At 36.6% G+C, this 23,731-nt stretch overlaps 1 protein-coding gene across 3 annotated transcripts; it reads left to right on the plus strand.

Annotated features, from left to right (window-relative positions):
* The first annotated feature begins 397 nt into the window (after positions 1 to 397).
* On the plus strand, positions 398 to 8,605 carry LOC148040639 (uncharacterized). 3 transcript variants are annotated; one of them, XM_087701598.1, is made up of 2 exons: positions 398 to 1,982; positions 8,240 to 8,605. In XM_087701598.1, the coding sequence occupies exon 1, from the start codon at positions 784 to 786 to the stop codon at positions 1,945 to 1,947; it is 1,164 nt and encodes a 387-aa protein (XP_087557724.1). In that variant the 5' UTR covers positions 398 to 783; the 3' UTR covers positions 1,948 to 1,982; positions 8,240 to 8,605. The 3 variants fall into 3 exon arrangements, with proteins under 3 accessions (XP_087557724.1, XP_087557740.1, XP_087557732.1); XM_087701614.1 differs by having other exon boundaries at positions 8,246 to 8,605; XM_087701606.1 differs by lacking the exon at positions 8,240 to 8,605 and adding an exon at positions 2,097 to 2,818.
* The last annotated feature ends 15,126 nt before the right edge of the window (positions 8,606 to 23,731 follow it).

Raw genomic sequence — 23,731 nt, forward strand, 5'->3', positions numbered from 1 at the left:
TGTAATACGACACAATAGAGTACTATACAGGGATAAACGTATACCCTATAATACGCAGATACTCACTCGTTCAACTAGTGGTCCGCTCGTCCATGTTCAAGCTCAGGTCTATGTTCAGCACTCATAGCTTGAGATTGACTTCACCAAGGTCCTTTAGCCACATACGTGTGGGAGGGGCAACATGGACAAAGTCGCAAAAAACGATGTAAAAACGTTTCCAAGTTTACGAATGTGTTTGCTGTGTAAGATACGCAATACAGTAGGATGTTCTAGTATATAAGACATTGACTCGTTTTCGTAGTGGTTCTCTGGTCCACGTCCAAGCTAGGGCCGACTTGATCATGCTGTGGTAAAACTTCTTCAGGTCGTTTTTCATCTTCCTTCATTTCCTCTCCCGTCTCTCACTTTCAGGACTCTACTTTCCTCTCAGTAGTACCCTTCTTTCATCTCTCCTCCAAGGCTCCATCCTACTGCACAGGTCACGAGCCTGGTTTAGAGGGTTGAGTACACCTTCGTCGAAGGTCTGATTCCCTGTCCTTGTCGGGGCTCTGGCAGCAATACCAGCAGCAGCGGCCAAACAGGATTATCAATACATCAAAGTGGGATGCCCGATCCAGCGCTGCGTAGCGGAAAAGGGGGAGGGGGAGGATTTCTTGAGCATATGCATATATGTCACATATCTGCGTTCATAGACTCTAGAGGCTAGCGTTATCCATATATTTTTGCTCTCCGGAGCAGGAAGCGGCAGCGTTGCCGGGCTCAATTAGGGCCGGCAGCGAAAGGATGCCTGCAGGCGGCGGGGGCGGCGGGCAGCATCGACGTCATAATCGTTATCATCATCCTGTTCATGATTGGAGTGCTTCATGGCCGAAGGCGCTGATACCCGCTGGTTTCTGTGGCGTGGAAGACGGCTGCGGAGGCGGCCCCTGGCCTTCCAGGAAATACGCCTGCAGCTTCTGCAGGCGCGAGTTCAGATCTGCCCAGGCCTTGGGCGGTCACATGAACGTTCACCGCCGCGACCGGGCCCGCCTCCGCCAAGCGTCCCCTCCCACTACTTCCTCTTCTTCGTCGGCCACTAACGCCGCCGCAGCCGATTCTCAGGAGTGTCACCCTCCCATCACCATTTGTTCGGCTTCGCTTCCTCCTCTACCTGTTGTAAATAAAACCAGCTCAGGAGGGCCTTCCACATCCCTCAATTCGTGTAGTCCTTGCGGCCCTGCCCTCGCCCTCTCCAGACTGACAGCCTTGTCAGCCCTTTCCGATCCAGAGGTAGCGCGGCCAAAGCAATTTAGTAATCACACATCCCTCAATCCATGTAGTCCTTGCGGCCCTGCCGGGCTCGCTTTCACGAGAGTCACAGCCTCGTCACCTGTGTCCAATCTAGGGGTACTGCAGCCAAAGCATTTAAGCAATCACGATGACGTAGGCGGGCCGTCCACAGCAGCTTATACCTGCAGCAGCTCCGTAGGCTCGACTACGTGCCTACAACTCATGTGCTCCTCTCCAGCTGCTATTCACCGTGTACTGCAGTCGACGCCAGAGAGTTCTTGCCTTGATGATCACATGGCCTCGTCGACGTCAAGCACAGCTGCTAATGGAAAACATCATCATCGTCGTCATTGTATGGAGTTCGATGCAGCTGAGGACTTACAGTTGGCGTCGGCGATTACATCTTGCGGACCGACGCAGAGGAGCTCCCTCATCGCTCCGCTGAAGCAGGAGACACATTCGAAGAACAGTAATAGCACCTTGAAGCCCTGTGCTGATAGCTCTTCGGGCATTCAGCCCTACCTGCTGCAGCGCTGTCACAATTACATTTACTGTACTCCTCGCAAGGACTACGTCGATGACATCGTCCAGCATGAAAGTGCTACTCAAGATAGCTTAATCAAAAGTCCTGCAACAGGGTTGGACTTGGAGCTACGCCTGGGCCGGAAACTGTCTTGATATCATTAACATTGACGCCTCGCCTCATTCAATAAGTACGCATCTCAAACTGGTATCACCAATTAATATAACTGGAGTTGTACAAACGAATACTTAAAGCTTTTATTCATTCAATATTTTCTCTATTCACTGACTGCATAAGTTCACAGATACAGTGCTGAGTGAATGCTTTGGACGTAGAGCCTAGTGTTGGAAATTCAGACTGGGTTATAAATTCGCACTTCTGGATATAAATAGCCTAAATTTGAGGGGATGCCCAGTTATGTCGCTTGAACTCTGAGTCTCTTACAGTGCCATTAAACGGACATAGTTATGAAACTCAAAACACCGAGCAAGACCCTTGGGCTTCAGGTTCATTGTGCCTCAATGGATCAATACCCTTTCCTTTATGGAGAATCTCCCCTTAGACAGACAAATTCAGGAGACCTAATTGAAGTTGTACTATCAAGCTAGTCATGTTTTGCCTATAGAAATTGGGACTTGGGGATGTTAACATAATGCACTCCAATAAGTAGTAATGTGTACCCATTTAGGTGCTTTGCTCGACCATTCAATACTACATTTGAAGCTATATCTTTATTATTGTTGTTCCACGACTTTATTACATTCTTAGAGTGGAGACTTCAAAGTCCTTTCTTTCTTAGTTTGGTATAACTTTACATGCTTTTGATGGTGAGACTATACAAAGACTAATTGCGCTAGTCTTTGAGGAAACCATTGCATTGAATTGTTCCTAGTGTAATTAGCCGTCTTGTGCCATGCCTTGAGGAAGGAAATTCATTTGCAAGGTGAAGTCCATTTGGTTGGTCGTTGTACATTTTCTCCCTTGGTCTTCTACACATGCAAGTTCCCTAATGAAGATCTAATGGCTTGCTTTCATGTTTGATTGCATTCATAGACAAGTCACATATTTGGATTGTTTTCCTTTGTCTTTTAATTACAACATACTTGGTTTGTTTTGACTCGGGAAAGTCTTATGAGTAGCTTGACTTGTTATATGATTAAAGGTGTAGTCTTGTTGCATAATTCCCCTTTTATGGTTATTTTTAGCTTATTGGAAAGCTAAGATACTTTGAGTGGAGTAAACTATATCATGAAGTCTTCACATTTGAAGTAGATGTGTCATTGACTCTTTAAGCCAATCCCTACTTCATTGTCCTTTGGAATTAATTTGTTTGGCAAGTGGAAATAAAGCATTGGTGAATAGCTTAATCTTTAATATATCTTGCTAGATTTTCCCTCAATCGTGACAAGTGTGGGAAAGATGGGTAATGTGGTGTTGTGCTAAGTTATGCATGATAATAATGTAACGCAAAGACATAATTGCTAACTAATAATGAAATATTTGAGGTCAAATTGATTAGCTCTACAGCTTAAAATAGTTGAGGCACAAATGAACTTGATAGAAATCTATTCTTTTTGTTGAACTTTCAAATAAATACATCAATATGTAGCTTTCTACATTCATCCTCTTTGTCACTTTGTTTGTAGGTTTTAAAGTCAACTTTCCAGACTAACATTCTCTTTATGAAACAACCACACCCTCATCAAAAGAGTTCCTATATATTTTTCCTTTTCCCACTATTCATACAAACATGGTCTAATAGACTTGCTCTTTAGGCAATCTTAACAAGCTAGAGCCTCAAGTTTTTTTGCATTTGCGCAATAGTTATAGAACATAAAATAAGATATGAAAGATCTACGAAGGAAACATTAGAAAGAATATATATATATCTTCTCCTCTATTAAAACAAGAGTTGCATTTGCATAGGACCATAAGCCAATTATACATTGTGCATTTTCTATGAATAGGGGAAGAATAGACTACATAGACATTTGCTACAAATAAGCCTAGCACCTAGCATATGCTATCTTATAGCAAGGGTAAACATTAGGGGTGCATTTTAGCCCAATGTCTATTTTCAGAGTTCTTTTGGCTAATAGGGATAGAGTTTGTCTCAAAAATTCAAAAGATATAAGAAATTGGATGTTTTTTCTCAAAACTTACCCAAAATCATGCAAAATTAAGTTTCTTTTAGCAACATTTTTCTCCCTTTTCTTACTCCTAACCTTTGATCAACAAAAGATTCACCACATATTTACATTTAAGAAAAAATGGGGATCCCTTTATTTTTACTCTGACCCTAGTTTAGTATACCATAACTTGTGCTTAAGCTCTTTGCCCATAGCATATCCCTTTATGCCCAACAAACGCCTAGCCTAGGCTAGCTTATGCATATCTAAGGTGTATGCATAATCTATATCTAGCCGATATGCAACCTATGCCTAGACTATGCTACCCTAGATATATGTCTAGCTCATGTCTTGTTGCTAAGCCTAGCTTATGTTTAGTCTAGCCTAACCATAGCCTAAGCCTAAGCTCTAGCATATTAACCTAGCCTAGCACCTAAGTGTGAAGTCTATAATTCTAACCTAGCATAGCCCTAGCCTAAAACCAGTGTATGCTTATTTTATCCTTGTTTATGCCTAGAATACACCTTTGTATATAGATGCTAGGCTAGGCATATATAGGCTAGATTGGGGTAGACTAGGGCTTGGATGTGGCTCATACGGTTCTCTTACAGACTTGTTTTAGTCTCCTTTACAAAGATGTGATAAAGGAAAATAATTCCTAGCGTAAGTTCTAGCCTACCTTATATATGTCTGCTAGTGTGCCTTATATATGTCTACCCTAGCCATGAAAAGTTTAGGTTTAAGCTAAACTTCACCTAGGTTAAAGAAAATGTATACTAGGATTAGGCTAGGTTACACTTATACTTATGGTAAGGCTAGGACAGACCAAGTTTATGCATAGAATGGGCTTGAAGTAGTGTACAGATGTAGACTAGGCTAGGCTAGTTAAGGTAGGCCTAGGATAGATTTACCAGGCAATGCTATAAAAAAGCTAGAGCTTAGGCTTAGGCTAGAGTTCAATTAGACCAAGTGTAGTTTATGAATATGCTTAGGCTAGATTCAATTAGACTAAGCTTAGGTTATGAATAGCATAAGCTAGTCATATTCCTAGGTAAACATAGCCTATGCATGCAAATAGGCTAGTCTAGGTTGCACATCATTTAGGTATAGGCTATGCATATGCATTTGGATAGGCATAGCATGAGCATAGGCCTAGTTAGGCTAGGTGTTATAGTTGCCTACTTGAAACAAACACAAAAGGACATTAGTATGCCTCACACATCAATTCTTACCATGTTTCTTGCCTATAGCTTGGTTGGACAAACATAAAAGCACAAGGATATATGCACGTGCATACACATATCAAATCTTATTGATCTCATAAAAACTAGAAGCAATAGTTGCACCAAAATAGAAACCAATACTCACAAAGTTGTGCATTAGTTTAATGTTTTTCTAGAAACCTATATAAATGTGTGTATGAATGTGGTTAATAGCATGTTGAATCTTAGACTCAAATGTAGTGCTAAACATGTATATAGTTGCATGTGAAAAGCATTTTCTCACATGTTAAAATCGCAAATACTAATATATGTGCATCCTCCAAGAAAGAAAAAGCAATGCCAGTTTCCAGGAAATACATTTAGTAAAAGGAAATGAAACATCTATAACCATGAAAGAACAAATACCCTATTGGTCCAAGTGGGTTGGGAGAAGTTAGAGGGTTGCAACGGCAAGCACTTATAGAGATGATGAAATGGGATAATGCAACTAGCTACAATGCCAATACTAACATTGTTATGGGCTTTCATTTATACGTCAACTTATAGAGATAATGAAATGGGATTATGCAACCAATGGCAATGCAAGTACTAACATTGTTATGGATTTCATTTATATGTCAACCTTACCAACAAGGAATTCTAACATTCATGCTATATTACTTTGTTACCAAGGTGATGAAAAAAGAAAAATATTTATGAGTAGTGCTTAAGAAACACTACTCCTTTTTTATTAAGAAAACAAATTTAGGGGCACATTGCCACAAGAAGATGTTTCCATCTATATTTCTCTTCTCTTCCTTTCCCCCCTCATTCTACTCTAGTCTCTCTTGTGATATTTTCTTCCTCTCATCCTCTCTCTATCTTCCTCTTAGTCTTGGGGAAGAGAAGGGTGCCATTCTTTTATATTGAAACTATTTTAGTACTCTAAGTTAGAACTACATTGGTATTATAAGTTATTGTTCAATGTTAGAAAGAAGTCTTCTCTAGTATCGATGTCCATTAGTACTATCTATGTTGATTCTCCTCTTTGTTAGTACTATTTGCCAGTAGTCTTTTACATTAGCACTTTTCTATGGTAGTCTATTATATTAGTATTATCTATTAGTACTATATCTTATCCTATGTTAATGTTGATTAGTATATTTTATGCTAGTTATCTTTGTTACTCTATGTTAAAACAAATTAATAATGGTACTCAACATTAATACTGTGGTAGTACTACATGTGTAAGTATTTTCTTACTTAATACTCTTCTATACTAATACTATGTTGTAAGAGTCTTTTGTATTAGTACTCTCTATTGGTCTATGCCACTCCTATGTTAGTACTCTATGATAGTGCTATTGTTTAGTTTGAGTCAGTACATGTGTGTGAGTATTGTGGTAGTTAGTTTTGACACTATATATATGAGTACTATATGGACATCAATGTTATTATTATGTGTGTAAGTACTATGTTTAGTTTGTGTAGGTACTATGTGTGTGAGCACTATGGTACCTTGAGTTGGATCATGTAAGTACTCCATGATGGCACTCTTTGTTAGTGCTTTCTGTACATTGTTAGTATGATATGTGTAAGTAATATGTTAGTCTATGTTGGTAATGACAAGTGTCTAATACCCAATAGGGAAATGCTATGGAGGTACTTTGACATTGGGCATGATGAGGGGGAGTATGGTTGTGTAGATAGTGCTCTAACAACTAAGAAAGTGAATGAAAATGGTGCCATCTTGTAGAATGCCCACAATGTTGTTGAATGATTGACTTGAAAGATGGATGATGACAGAAAAAAATGGATTTTTATGGAGATGAAGATGAATGATGTAAATAGGAGCAATGCATGTATATCCTTTTTACACAAATACGCTGCACAAGTTTTGTTTTTAAGTTTTTAATGATTTTGTATCGTTTGTGTTGATGAAATTTTTGACGTGCATTAATATAAGCCATGTGCAGTCATGGAAGTTGGATAGGATGAAGCCTAATAGAGAGTTGAATTTAGTTACACATGGAAGCAAGGTGATGTTGTCTACTCAAACTAGCATGAAAAATTGGCTGATTTTTCGGATGTTGGAGACCATTGGTAGTTCTAAATTCTCCAGTGAACATAGAAAATGAGGATTAGTATATTGTTCCATGCAAAGAAGCCAAGACAAACCTCTCAAAGAAATTGAAGGATGCCTAGGGAAAATTTTTTAACATTGGCGACATAGTGGTGCAAGGTATTTACTATGCTAAGCTGCCACAATGCAAAAATAGTTATGCCTTGCTAAGGGATGCACCTAAGCCTATGTTACATATTGATGCATTAGTTGCAATATATATTCCAATGATACAAGCAAAGCACAAGGTAAAAGGGTACACAAGAATTTATTATGTCCCTCAAGAGGTGTATAAGTGTATCCTCAAGAATGGTCCACTTCTTACTTCATATAATGCAAGCACCAAATTCAAAAGGCTACTCAATTTTTCATTTGAAAGGTCTTAGAGAACCCCCTATATTTCTTTGTAAACAGATTGGAAGGTTATATAAATGTTTTCTATATTTTCTATAAAATTGATGAAGGATGATATATTTGAATCCTCCTCTAGAATGTGAGTTGTAACAATACTTTCTTTGGTGATGTGGCTATATATTAATTAGTAAATAATTAAATATGTTAAAAATCCCTTTTTAAAATGCACATAAGGTAATTTAATAATGCAAAGAGGACTTTTCCATTGTCTTTTTATAAAATGCACACAATGTAAATTTAGAATATATGTATTCTTTTTAGCAATATCAATACACGTAACTTTTGCACTTAACAAGTTATAATTGGTTTTATCAAATGAGCACTTGAACATTAAAAACTTCTTCAAGGAACTACATGTATGGATGCTGCATGAATTAGCAACAACAATGGTAAAGGAAATGGTGGGCTAGTGATTGAATGCAATTGATAGAGAAGGAGGATACACACCTAGTTGAAACTAACTAGGACATGCAAGTGATAAAAATATTTAAATGGATCCAGTGAAATGATGATGCTTTATATAAAGGTAAATTTTATTTTGATTATCACTATACTAAGAGACTTCTTCTTTGGCATGTAGAAGCAGAAAAGAGAGAACTATCAATCAACTGGTGAAACATGTATGGAAGAAGTAGCAAGCTGAAGTGCATAAAGGTCAAAGCTTAGGCTATTTTGGAATCAATTATAGAGGAGTTGAAACTTTGGAACATCATGGCCATCAATGATGCTACACCTCCAAAGAAAACACTAAATGAGGTTGTTGCTAGGACTCCTACTTGCTCTTTGTTTTTCACTATCACCATTGTTATTTGTATCTAGCCACTATATAATTTTACCTAACTGTAGTCTCCAAAACTATAATTATCAAGCTATCCAACTTCTCTATCTTTAAAATTATATAGTTCTATAAGTGTCAAGTAGTGATCATTCCCACCCTAAGTAGTGGTTCATGTAAGTATTTCATGCCTCAGTACATAATGCTCATTTTTAAGAAAAGTCTTATCTTACCAAATGGCTTAGTACTTGCTCTTCGTTTTTCACTATCACCATTGTTATTTGTATCTAGCCACTATATAATTTTACCTAACTATAGTCTCCAAAACTATAATTATCAAGCTATCCAACTTCTCTATCTTTAAAATTATATAGTTCTATAAGTGTCAAGTAGTGATCATTCCCACCCTAAGTAGTGGTTCATGTAAGTATTTCATGCCTCAGTACATAATGCTCATTTTTAAGAAAAGTCTTATCTTACCAAATGGCTTAGTATTATGGGTGGTATAATACCATGGGTTAGTATTGTGGATACTATATAGTACAATGAGTTAATCGTATGGGGATCTAATTTTGATCCCTACAAACATTGAGTATTGTTGCATATTCTGTTAGTACTAATTATTATAGCAAGTTGGTAGAGCTTAGCAACAATGAAATAGAAAAATGAAAGCTTCTCATTCTACTTTGTTTAGTGCATCTCACCCACCTTTCACTTGTGTTGTACTCCTAGATTACTGTGCAAGAGGTGTAATATCGACACGACTACCTCTTTTTTGTCTCCCCCATGTTCCATAAAAACCAAGGTTTCATGTAGAATGAACTTTAAAGGTTAAAAAATCTTAAAATTTTCAAAGTGATGATTTAAGTATCAAAATTTTTAGTTTTAAAAATGATAAAAGAATGGTGAGTAAATCTCTTGTCATAGAAAAGCAATAAATGAACATTATTCATTAGTCCAAATCAATCTCATCAAGTAGTGATCGTGCAAATGATAGGATGCATCTTTTGTTGAATTGATACTTAGCAGACTTACCAAAAGAACTAATAAATAGTAGTAACAAGATCCATTCTTGCCAATGCACTTGCAACAATATCAAACAAAACAACCAAGCCAAAATGCATGTAACCTTCTATGATGTCTCATCTAGATCAGTTGAAGACAATGTATAGGTCAATTTTGTGTAATGTGCTTTGCAACACAACAACATCAACTACCAATTTCCACATGAATAAATCTCCAAAACAACATCAACAACCCATCTCCATGTGATTTAGTCTTTGTGGTCCCTTTCCATAGACCAAGTTTTCCAATAGAATTCCTTAAAACCTAGATCTGAAATAATTGGGAGCCAATGAAATGTAAAATACATTTCATGCAAATTTTATTGAATAACATCATGTTATTCTTGTTTGAGATACAAAAGATAAAGCTTACCCTTCTAGGGCATGGATAATTGATGTTAAGGAATTCACCCCTCTCTCAATTTAAATGGATAGATGACTTTGACCCCTTAGGGTCTAAACCTTCAAAGATACTAGTTGTGATAAACTATCCAATGCTCCCCTCCATATGCAACCCTTCTCAACAATATTGGTTGTCTCCGTAAGTAAACTTTCAAGGCAAAGATTGACCCATATATACTAGTTGCCTCCCTAAACTTTGGCATTGGCTAAGGGAGGTATATCTCTCAAATATTTGGATATGCAAAAATCAAATTTTATTTGAAGAGAGCTCAAATGACCTACTAATTGGAATCAATTTGGATGTATACTTGCAAGTATATATAGAGGATGATAGTCTAATTCCATAGGATGAAGAATGGCTAGAAGAGAGAAAGAGGAAAGTGAAATCTAAAGAACTCATTAAAACTTTAGCCTAAGGTACAAAGTAGAGGCAACTTCAAGCTCAAAGGCTAATTTTTAGAGGTTTTATTTGTCATTTGGCTAAAATGTTAGGCTTGAAAACTAAAAAAATAGTCACAAATACAAAAATGTACTTATTTTAGCCTAGAGTTGTTGGAAAAGAGCTCAAACATAGTGTTTTGTCTTCACATTTTCCTATTTTTTGAAACTCTTTACTATCGACAACCAAACATTTGGCCACAAACTAAAAACCATGGGGATTACTTATTTTTACCTTGGTTTTGCACTAAACAAAATGCTAAAGTTTTCTTGAACAACTCCAAAGAAATAATTTCAAAGGAAAAGGGGATGAATCTAAAGTTATGAAATTCATCAAGAAATGTTTAGGTCCATCTAAATCTCATAAGAAGAGGCTACCATTCTTTTCAAACCTATCATAATTCGCTAGATAGATTAGTAATATACAATAGAATATTACATATTTGTTTCATAAAAAACTTAACTTCTGAAATGGTCAACAAAGAGATTGATCTTCTTTTTTCTGCTTATATCTATCTATTCATTAATCAAGTCTATGTTATTTGATCAATGTGACTATGATTATATTGATTAAGTTCTTAATTAGTACTTGGCTCTTATCTTGATTAATTCTACTATCATTACTTGTTTGGAATGGACACTATTAGTCCATCAATTAGTATATCATAAAAATCCATCTACTAGCATATAGTGCCAACTTGAATAATAGTATATAACACTATTTTATTTTAAAATATTACTAACTTGAATCATTAAAGGAGATCTACATAGATATCATAAAGTTCTAGAATGATATTGACTTGAGCAATACTAAAATGAATACCATATTGGGGAATATGGGAATTTCCCATAAGTTTGGGACACATGGTCAAATCTTTGGATTTGTCATAACTTGAGCTCTATAACTTCAAATCGAGCACTCCATAGCTCAATAGATTCCATTTTTCGAGCACTTTCGAGTGGTAGGTTACATCATATGGTTTTGAGAAACTTATGGGCATGTTATCCGGGTGCCACATTTTTAGTATTAAAGAAATGGGAATTGGTGGGAGATTCCAAAACTCACTAATATTGTGTTAATGGTGGTAATCGAAATGGTATTAAACTAACCCAAATTGAATAATACTAAACTATTAAAATTGTAATGACTTGAATAGTAAAAAAAGATTTACAAAGCTATCTTAAAGTCACGAAAATACCGAGACCATTAATATTTAGATGAAAGGAAAAGGCAAATAAAACAAGTTACCACTAATTTGGTAAAATTTCACAAACGTGGCTACAAGCCACCTAATTGGCTTAGGTATTATATTTGACTATATTTGAAAGAATGTGTGCACATGATAGAAAATTTGGACAAGACTTTACATATATTGTTAGATAGAATAATAAAAGTCTTGGACCAAATTTAAGAGGAAACTCAATATTCTCAAAAATAAAATTTCAAATGCACATGAAAATTGGTCAAAATAGCATCAACAATGCTATTTAGAGCTATTGAAAAAGTTAGTAGTTTTTATTGAATTGCAATTCTCTTAATGGGAATACATGTCACACATATCAAAGTATGTTTCATGAAAATTTTCACCTAATTAAAAATATTTTGAGATGTTTTTGATTAGACGCACTACAAGTTTACAATTTTTTGCAAAAATGATGTGAAAGGTATATATGGAAATATACAATTCCTAGCTTGTTTTGACGCCTTCTATTATCTTTCAAGTATGGCTAACTTTTAGTCAAAATAAATTTTACAAAGAAGTGCATACAAAGAAGTACATGCACTCAAGGGGACACAAAATATAAAACACATGCTACCACTAGGATGGCTCAAGTGGCCAAGCAAGGAAGGGCTAATAGGGGGGGCATATTCAAGAAGTCCATCCAATAGTATACACCACCAACTTTGATGGTACTAACTAGTGCTAATATATAGTAAAATAATACTAAATTGAATCATAAAATAAAATCAAAATATGTATCATGAAGTTGTGAAATAAAACTAACTTAAATAGCACTAAAATGATATTAAGTTGAAATAGTATTTAAAAGTACCAAATTGAATAATATTAAATTATTATATTAGTGTTAACTTGAATAGTAAAAAAGGATTTATAAAGGTATCCTAAACTTACAAAAAACCCAATATTGTTAGTTGTTAGATGAAAGGCCAAGGCTAATAAGAAGAGTTAAAGAAAACTTCTATTACTACCAAGGAGCCCATATAAATGTGGCTAATTTTTACTCAATTTTTTTTTCAAATAAGTTCACGTGCTCAAGGGGATCTAAAATCTAGAGATTATAATGTAATAATTATATGAATTCTATCATATGAAGCCAATTTACAATATAAACTATATTTGCTCAAATAATCCCCTGGCAGTCATGCATTCGTCCATGTAGAGAAGGGGGTCTTTCCTCTAATGGAATTAGTGAGTTTGGGTGCAAATATCCAAATTATCTCCCTAATTCCTTGCTAATCTCTTTGTATTAGATCAACTTTGATGAAATATATGGTATATTGGATGTTTTCAATATCAATAAAGTCAACCTAAATTACATTCAATAAAACATGGAGGTCATCCATATTCTTCAATGTGTTCTTCTCAATAATAAATCATTCATAAGGATATCTTTAGAAAAAATCTAGGATAGTTCCCTTAGATCTATAAAGATTTAGCAAAAATGATGATTGTATCTCTAATAACACATTATTGCTCAAATGTCCATTATAGGTGATGATACAAGAAGTTATTATGATTGGATTCAAACACACCTCAAATAGGAAGCCATTCATGTGCAATGTATGTTGAGGATCCATGTGAATGTAGATATCAATGAGCACTATGAATAACTTTAGGTACAAAATCTCTCTAATCCACTTTGGTGATAGCTACTTGGTTGCTATACATAATCATCTTGCAACAACTCAAATTGAATTGAAAGTCTTGATCAATCATAGCAATTTATTTCTCTCTTGATTCCCCAATTGTGCAAGGAGAGCCTTGAGGATGCGACACACTTCCCAACTTTGTGGATCTAGTCCATTTGTCAACACATGGGGTGGAACCTGCTAGTAATCACCTTTTCACCATAACTCTATTAGCATTGAAAGAAAAGAAAACATCTTGCATGAACTAATGTTGAGCATTCACCTAAATATAGAGTTCAATTTTATTACTTAGATAAACAAAATATTAGTGAGTTTGGGAATCTCCCAATTCCCATTTTTTGAATACTAACAAGGTGGCACCCGAATAACATGCCCATAAGTTTCTCAAAACCATATGATGTGACCTTTCATTGGAAAGGGCTTGAAAAATGGAATCTATTGAGCAATAGATCGCTTGATTTGGAGTTACAATGTTCAAGTTATGAAAAATCCAAAGATTGGATCACATTCCCAAACTTATGGGAAATTTCCATATTCCCCAATATGGTGTTGATACACAAAAAGTATTAAATATACAAAGGAGTCACTTTAAAAAAAAATTCATACAAATGAAATCTCCTAAAAAAAGAAAGATTTCAATATGTTAAAAGGCCTCTGCTCAGCATTCAAGAGAAAGGGTGCATTACAAAAACTAAAATGCATTTATTAGAAAAGGAAATAGAGTTAGATATGCTAATTTGAAGCTCCATGATCTAGTTTTCCACATAGGTTTAGAGGCTGAGAAGCACTATGGTATAAAGGCGATGAGGTTTTATATTTCTAAACCTAGTAGGGAACAAGTTACACAATTTCAAATCGTCACTAAGGGATTATGCAAATGCCTCATGCCCCTTGGTATCGGTGTCCTCATGCTCCTTAGCATGCCCTTCTCATGTATTTCTTGGGTAGTAGCCTCATCATGCTCCATGGCAATGTCCTTAAGGAATGCAGCAAGCACCTCTTGCTACTCAAAAATGGCCTCCTCATCCTCATGCGCCTCTTTATGAACAGTTCATTCTTGGTTCTATTATGGTGTGGTAACCACTTCGACCTATATATTATCATGTTAATCAATGGAGTGACAAGGCCCATTAGAACTAGATCAAATGAAAATTATGACATAGAATTCAAGACTAAAAAAATTCAAAGATGCATTTCTTGCTAATCCTTTTTGACTATATAAGTTTTGTCATCTATTGTTTTTTTTTTGAGTGAGGATGATCCCTTGCACTTTAAAAACACCCTCATGGACAACCTTATTAGGAGCTTGACATGAGCAGCAATTAAACTACATGTAAAACACGATGCAAGATTTGAATATATTACATCAACTAGAATCAAAATCTAAAGTGTGCACCTTCATAGTGCATTTTCGCTTGTGGAAGAGGAGATCTACTTGACACCCCAACTAGGTGACTTTTATCACTATAACAACGCTTTAAATCTGTATTTGTGTACTTATGAATCTCTTCTTCCATCTTGCTCATCATAGGAATATTTTATATCCTCCATAGTATCCAAATCAAGGCTTCTTGCTTGCTTCTTTCTCTCCCAAGTCCTCAATGTGGAGGATTGACCTATGGAAGGGTAGGTGTTGAAAGGTGAGAAGGATCGAAGCTCGCTTGGAAGTGAGCTATGGCAAAGAGCAAGAGCAAGAAGAGAGAGACACAAATGGAAACTCCAACAACCACAATGTGTGGCCGGGCCTTCCTTTATTCAAACTCTCACTAAAAGAATAAATAATAAGTGACTCTGATGGGCGCCCGCCACCTGAAGTGTGTAGTGGCAGGTACTGTCAGTGTAGTAATACACAAGCAGCTAGGTGGAGGCGCCTTTACCCCTAACAACCTTCCACTTAAAGGTGAATCTGCCCCAGCGACATAGAAAAAGAAAAGACAGTACAACATATACAACAAGATGAGGAAAAAGACGTCATCTCATCTAATGCCCATCAATCTCCTAAGGAAGGCAAAGTGCTTGATAGTGAGGCTTTTTGTGAGCAAGTCTACAGGATTCTGCTCAGTTGGAATCTTGACAAGGTCAATAGACCTGTCCTCAATGATCTCGTGCGACTAAAGTGATAACTCACCTCAATATGTTTCGTCTTTGCATAGAAGACTGGATTCTTGGCCAACTGAATGGCACTAAGAAGAGAGAGACACAAATGGAAACTCCAACAACCATAATGTGTGGCTGGGACTTCCTTTATTCAAATTCTCACTAAAAGAATAAAGAATAAGTGAGTCCCGCCACCTAAAGTGTGCAGTGGCAAGTACTGTCAGTGTAGTAATACACAAGCAGCTAGGTGGAGGCACCTTTTTCCCTAACAACCTTCCACTTAAAGGTGAATCTGCCCCAGCGCGACAGAGATAAAGAAAAGACAGTACAACATGTACAACAAGATGAGGAAAAAGACGTCATCTCATCCAATGCCCATCAATCTCCTGAGGAAGGAAAAGTGCTTGATAGTGAGGCTTTTTGTGAGCAAGTCTACAGGATTATGCTCAATTGGAATCTTGACAAGGTCAATAGACCTGTCCTCAACGACCTCGCGACTGAAGTGATAACTCACCTCAATATGTTTCGTCTTTGCATAGAAGACTTGATTCTTGGCCAACTGAAGGGCACTCACAGAATCCGAATGCAATGTAGGCATATCATTTTTTATACCAAGTCCTGCAATCAAATGGCCTAACTAGATAGCCTCCTTGCAAGCCTCTATGACTGCAATATACTCGGCCTTTATAGTAGAAGGGGCCGTACACTTCTGCACCGTAGACATCTAAGAGATAGCCCCTCCAACATAGGTCAATACATAGCCTGATGCCAGGAGGCATATTTCATGGTGGATTCCGTGCCACAATGGATTCCGTGAGGTTTTACAGTGGATTCCGTAAACTTTTATTACCGGGGCTCATACACAAAGTGGATTCTTTGTGCGAGAAGTCGATGGAGACGTCTATCCTTTTCGGGCATTTTGTTAATTTGATGTGTACATGGGTGATTCCATAGCGGGTGATTCCGCAAAATACATATTTAATTAATAAACATTTATGAGTTTAGAGTGCGCACTCGTAATAAATTAAGGTTAGGATTGATTTCTAACCAATTGATTTATTTAGTTGAAGACTACTAGGTATTCACTTTTGTCGGTTTGATTGTATTATTTTACTAACGATTGTGAATGCTTCAGTTGATGTGTAGAGATAGCAGCAGTGGCGGTGGAAAGCATTGGAGGATAGCATGTATTCCAGTTATCGTCAATATTTTGATGGGCGCATACCTTAGGCATGGTGCCTATATTTTGTCACACCTATTTATCAAGACGTTTGATATTTATTTATTATATTTTGTATGTGCATGGACACATGATTTAGATATTTATATTTGGACATTGTATTTGGATACGCCTGACTCCTTCGGCACCCATTAGCTTTATTTCTATTTGGCACTAATTAAAGCAAACTCAAAAGCCAAAAGCATGCTATTTTGTAATTTGGGCTATTATTTGAGCTTGAAGATGATTAATACATAAAATACATGCTTTGTGGAGCGCTCACACAAGGCATGGGGGGAGATTGCACCCAATTGGTTTCTTGTTTATATCGTGCAAGTCTTCTACATTGATTTGTGTGCAAAAAGTAGAGTTCTTTTATTCTTGGGGACGTTCTAACGCTCACTACGCGCACTTATGGCATCCGATCTGTGCACCAGTGGTATCAGAGCGAAGCTGAGATCAAGAGCTTCCAATCGCTTACCATCTTGCGTAAAGGCGGAGCTCCTAGAATGAACGAGCTCTACAATCAGTTCATCGCAAACAATCGATACGGATGACTTCCTGACGGTCAAGAACCTCTATCTGCATCCTCTGATTGCGAAGGACTGGCCTGAGGAGGCGGAGGACCACGTCAACATCTCCTTCTACAAGTCGTTTTGAACAGAGATAGTAAGCTTTACTTCCATAACCAAAAGTTTAAAAAACTTTAAAATAAAGCTTAGTAAGCTTATAAGAAGCTTATAAAAAGCTTCAACCACGAAAATTCATGACGGGCGGCAACAGCATGTCGACGTCAGCAACGGCGTGAAAAACGGCCCCCCGTCCTAAATCGTTGAACAGATCATATTGAAACTTAGTTACTTAAGCTTCTTAATTCACCAAGTTATCCAAGTCCTCCAAGTTCACTTATTTCTGCAAGTCACAAAGGTTAATCAAGTCACCACAGACTTACTCCAACTATTCCCATAAAGGCTGTTCACGCGCAGAAGCACAGAATCACAGAATTGCTCTCTAGAAGACCCTATTTCTATTTGCACACTTGCTGAACTAGTTTCAGCAAACGTAAAAGTTCATACGCAGGTCATACAAAGATTATACGCAACTTCTACGAAGATAACGAATACCGCAACCGTGAAAGCCAAACAAAATATATAAGCCTTGTATACCCGACTTTGAGCTACGCTCATCCTGCTAATCAGATTTTGAGAGTGTGAGGTCTTTTGAATTTTACAGGATGACGGAACAAAATTGGACGATTTAATGGCTAAAGGCGATCTTCCCGAACCAACGATGGAACAAAAATTGGATTTAATATGATGCAGCTTGATAAAGAACGAAGAGCCCGACAAGCTTTGCAAGTTCAATTGGCCAATTTGCAACGATCTATCACCGAAAAAGATGGACCACAACTCGAAGATCTTATACGATGTACCATCGATGTAACGCTCAAAGCTTAATCCATCTGCAAAGAAACAAAGATAAGTAAAAGAAATTTCAAATTTTGTACTTTCAATGGATCTCGAGATGGAAATACTGTACTTGCATTTATCAGTCAGTTGGATGATTACTTTCATGAAGAGGCATATGCTCAGAAAGACAAAATTAAATGTTTCACTAATCATTTAGTCTATCGAGCATCTCTATGGTGGACTGTGGTTCGTAAGAGCATTGATTGTCCCACTACCTGGGAGATTTTCCAAAAGAAGTTTTTGCAGAATTTCCTTCCTCCCCAATTCCATGAAAAAGCCATAAAGCAATGGGATCTTCTACAGTAAAGAGAACGTGAACCTATTTCCCAATACACTGAACGTTTTTGGAATGCCCTACTGCAATTACGCATGCTCGAAGATGTACCTGAAGTGACTCACAAACGCAAGTTTATGTCTGGCCTACTTGGACATTACTATGTTGAAGTCAATATGTTCAAGCCAAAAACCCTTGAAGATGCAATTTCTTTGGCTCATTATACTGAAGACAAGATTCGAGGAAGAGACAAGCGGCCACAACAATTTAAAGCTAATGGTAACTATGGTTCCAAGCAATTCAATTCAAATTTTCAAAGATTCAATCAAAGTCGTTTTCTTCCATCTTCATTCCGTAAGTCTTGGACATGACCGCTTGCTTTGCCATCAAATACCAATCCAAACCCTAAGCCATCATCACAGCCAAATCCCAATATTCCTAAACTTCCTGCCATTGCAAACAATGTATCTAAAGCCAAACCTATAGTTTATTACAAATGCCATCAACCTGGATATCTAGCAGCCAATTGTCAATCGAAAAAGCCACATGTCCATATCAATTATCTTGGAGCAATGGAAGATGAAGAACGTGAGAAAATGCCTGACTTTACGAAAGATGATGATGACATTGGTACTACTTCGGATACTTTGCCAGGTATGCCAACTCCACATTCTTTGTTGACAATGAAATGTTTTGTGCATGGTAAAGAAAAGATTATTTTGCATAATGATGGTAGCACACATGATTTTATTTCTGTAGAGTTAGTGAAAGAATTGAAATTACAAACTGTTTCTACACATTATCGCATTAAAGTAGCATTCCTAGGCACAAGATATAATGGAACACAAGAGGTGCATAACTTAGAAATTAAAATTGGTGAATACATTGAACAAAGGAATTTTCTAGTTGTACATTTACAGTCTAGTGATATTATCTTAGGTATGCCTTGGCATCATCAGTATAATCCTGACATAGATTATTCCACGCATTCAATTAAAATTTATTTTCAAGGAAAACAAATTATATTGCATGGTATGCACGCTTCTAATAATTTTTCAATGCTTACTCATACCCAAGCTAAACGTGCATTATGTAAAAGTAGTAAATCTTATTTAATTTGGGTGAATGAACTTCAAGTTAAAGAAAAACATATGTATCCTAGGCATAAATGATTTTTTGCTCAATTTAAAGATTGTTTTGCTTATGATTTATCACCTGGACTACCACCTTCACGACCTGAAGATCACAAAATAGATTTAATTCTTGGTACACAACCACCATGTAAAGCACCATATAGGCATAACCAAATTGAACAGAAAGAAATTCAAAATCAAGTAGAAGAATTGCTTAATAGAGGATTAATTAGACCTAGTAGTTCTCCATTTGGCGCACATGTATTATTAGTAAAGAATAATAATAATACTTATCGCATGTGCATAGATTATCGTGCCCTGAATAAAATTACTGTTAAGAATAGATATCCGATTCCTAGGGTAGATGATCTTATGGATAAACTACAAGGTTCTACCATATTCAGTAAGATAGATCTTAAATCTGGTTATTATCAAGTTAGATTGGATAAATCTGATATATTCAAAACTACATTTAGAACACAATTTCAACATTATGAATTTCTAGTGATGCCTTTTGGATTAACTAATGCACCTGCTACATTTAGTCAAATGATGAATCGCATATTTTTGAAATATCAGCATTGTATTATAGTATTCTTTGATGATATCTAAGTATTCAGTCAAAATGAGAGCATTATGAACACTTGTCTTTAGTTTTCAAGTTGTTGAAAGATAATCAATTGTATGCTAATCCAGAAAAGAGTGAACCCTTTCAAACAGAAATTGAATATGTAGGTTATATTGTTTCATCAGAAGGTATTAAGGTTGACCTTAGAAAGATAGAAGCAATTTTAAACTGGCCCATACCTAAAAATGTGCATGAGTTACATTCTTTTCTAGGTCTTGCTAGTTTTTACAGAAAGTTTGTGCGAAATTTTTCATTACTTGCATTACCTCTGACTAAACTTTTAAAGAAGGGTATTGTTTATCACTGGTCTGATAATCAACAAAAATCTTTTGATTTATTGAAACATGCATTATCCCATGCTCCTATATTACAACTACCTGATTTCAATAGATCATTCTTTTTAGTAGTTACTGATGCTAGTGGATCTGGAATAGGAGCCGTACTTATGCAAGATAATCATCCCATAGCCTACTCTAGCTGTAAACTGAAACCATCCGAACTTAAATATTCTACATATGATAAAGAATTGTTAGTTGTAGTACAAGCCTTACGCCAATGGAAGCATTACTTAATGGGTTATGAGTTTATGATTAAAACTGACCAACAAAGTATTAGACATCTCCTTAATCAACCCCAAATATCTGATAGACATATCAAATGGGCAGCTTTCATTCAGAGTTTTTATCCCCTTATACAATATCAACTAGGAAAAGAGAATGTAGTAGCCGACGCTTTAAGTAGAAGACCGACAATTCATAATATTTCTGTCATATCATTTGATTCTCTTATCCCTATGAAAGATACTTATCATCATGATATTACTTTTTATGCTGATTGGAATAAATTAGTTGCAAATAATTGGATTCCTATTGATTCATTGTCTTACAATAATGGATTCATGTTTTATGAAAAGAGATTATGTGTGACAGTTCCATTCAGATCTTTTGTTTTGCATGAGATTCATTGCCCTCCATATCAAGGTCATAGAGATATTATATCTGCTTTGCGTACATTGACTGAAGATTTTTATTGGCCACATATGGACACTGATGTATCTAACTTTGTTTCTGAATGTTTAGTTTGTCAACGAGTTAAAAGACACCATGGTAAACATTATGGTTTACTAATGCCATTGTCTATTCCATCAAGACCATGGGAATAGATTTCTATTGATTTTATTACTGGTTTACCTAACACTAAAGCTAACCATGATATGATTTGGGCTGTTGTAGACAGGTTTAGCAAACAAGCATATTTCATTCCATGCAAGAAAACTTTAACTGCATCTCAAGCAGCTCAATTGTTTTCGAAAATTGTTTTTACTAATCATGGTTGACCAAAAGTTATTATTTCTGATCGTGATTCTAGATTTTGCAATAATTTTTGGATTACTTTGTTTGCTAACTTAGGAACAAAGATTGATTTTTCATCTACATTTCATCCTGAAACTAATGGTCAAACAGAAGCTACTAATAGTACTATTTTAGATCTTTTACGTGCTTGCACTATTTCAAAACCACACACATGGGATACGGATCTACATTTACTTCAGTTTGCATATAACAATATACCACATACAGCTACAAAGAAAGCACCATTTGAAGTTATTTATGGTTATAGATTGCCTACACCTGTTGCATCATTATCAAATAAAATTTAAACTGCTGATGATATTGCTAACATGCACGCTAATATTTTTGATGAAGTTAAAGATATTCTAGATATTTGGTCAAGTTTAAAAAACATCCTATTGAAGAGGCCCAATGGATGCACACTAGAGATTTAAATGCTTCCCCACTCTGTTAGCTCCACATTGAGCTAATAGCAATTGAGGACAATTGCTATCCCACCTTGGGGGTATGATGCCAGGAGGCATATTTCAGGGTGGATTCCGTGCCACGGTGGATTCCGTGAGGTTTTACGGTGGATTCCGTAAACTTTTATTACCGGGGCTCATACACAAAGTGGATTCTTTGTGCGAGAAGTCGATGGGAATGCCTATCCTTTTTGGGCATTTTGTTAATTTGATGTGTACATGAGTAATTCCATAGTGGGTGATTTCGCAAAATATATATTTAATTAATAAACGTTTATGAGTTTAGAGTGCGCACTCGTAATAAATTAAGGTTAGGATTGATTTCTAACCAATTGATTTATTTAGCTGAAGAATGCTAGGTATTCACTTTTATCGGTTTAATTGTATTATTTTACTAACGATTGTGAATGCTTCAGTTGATGTGTAGAGATAGAAGCAGTGGCGGTGGAAAGCATTGGAGGATAGCGTGTATTCTAGTTATTGTCAATATTTTGATGGGTGCATACCTTAGGCATGGCGTATATATTTTGTCACGCCTATTTATCAAGGCGTTTGATATTTATTTATTATTTTTTTATGTGCATGGGAGCATGATTTAGATATTTGTATTTGGACATTGTATTTGGGTACGCCTGACTTCTTGGGCGCCCATTAACTTTATTTCTATTTGGCACTAAAGCAAACTCAAAAGCCAAAAGGGTGCTATTTTGTAATTTGGACTATTATTTGAGCTTGAAGATGATTAATACATAAAATACATGCTTTGTGGAGCGCTCACACAAGGCATGGGGGGAGATTGCACCCAATTGGTCTCTTGTTCATGTCGTGCAATTCTTTCACATTGATTTGTGTGCAAAAAGTAGAGTTCTTTTGTTCTTGGGGACCTTCTGACGATCACTACGTGCGCTTACGGCATCCGATCTGTGTACCATAGCCTCTCTCCTTTCTCTCTCCTCTAGGGTTTCTACCCTAAGGATCGCTCGCTAAAAAGATGAAACTCGATTTGAGTGGAACCCTAGGACGGACGATGTCGGTCTAGTGCAATCAGAAATAGATTGGATATGAAGACGCCCTAACCCTGTTTCCTATTAGCAAAATCATTGATAAACAACACCCAAATCGCATCATTCAAATACCCCACCCCCTACTTTTAGGTAGTTAATCATGATTCCGTGATTAGAAGACGTTGTTCGATGGGTAAAGTAGTCCCATGGATTAGATGCAACACTTGTACTACAAATTGCAGAGTCGCATGATCTTGTGGTTTGATCACAAGGAAATGGCCAAATTCCTCGGAATGAGATTGGGAGATTCTTGCGCAAGTTTATCTTGCAAGAGGATGAGTAGTCATCTTGTTATAGCACCTTTCTTGGGAAAAGTAACCAAGATAAGGGAATTAGATATTTGCTTGGAAGCAAAGGACCAATCAATAGTTGGGAGCAATATATTTTCTGTTAATAGAACTTAAGGTATTAGTTAAGTTGGGTTAATAGCATACGGCCCTAACCCAAGGACATAAGGGTTAACAAACAAACCCTTGGGGATCTTGCCAAGTCGAAATTAATCCCGGATCAAGTGCTAGATGCATTCAGAGAGAAGGATTCACTCCTTAGCAGTTGGCCAAATAACGACCACAGGAAATGATTGTGCTTGTAACAGTTTAAAGAGCATTGTTTGCTTTGTTTGCTCAAGGAATTAAAGGATGAAAAGATATCTAATGCTTCATGTTGAAGGCCTGAAGGGAGAGACAGCCTCAGTTACCCCCGACTAACTACCTGACCCTAACCAAGGGGATTGTTAACCGCACCAGGAAGGTGGACCGAACCCGCCACGAGAGGTCTCTCGGTTGAGCGCTACTTGGAGC

This window comes from Lygodium microphyllum, chromosome 2, assembly GCF_053477565.2.
Source record: "Lygodium microphyllum isolate KBCC chromosome 2, Lygodium_microphyllum_v1.1.10, whole genome shotgun sequence".
NCBI classification, from domain to species: domain Eukaryota; kingdom Viridiplantae; phylum Streptophyta; class Polypodiopsida; order Schizaeales; family Lygodiaceae; genus Lygodium; species Lygodium microphyllum.

What these genes read in the sequence shown, in the direction of transcription:
- LOC148040639 (XM_087701598.1), top strand. Translation starts at nt 784, where the DNA reads ATGCCTGCAGGCGGCGGGGGCGGCGGGCAGCATCGACGTCATAATCGT.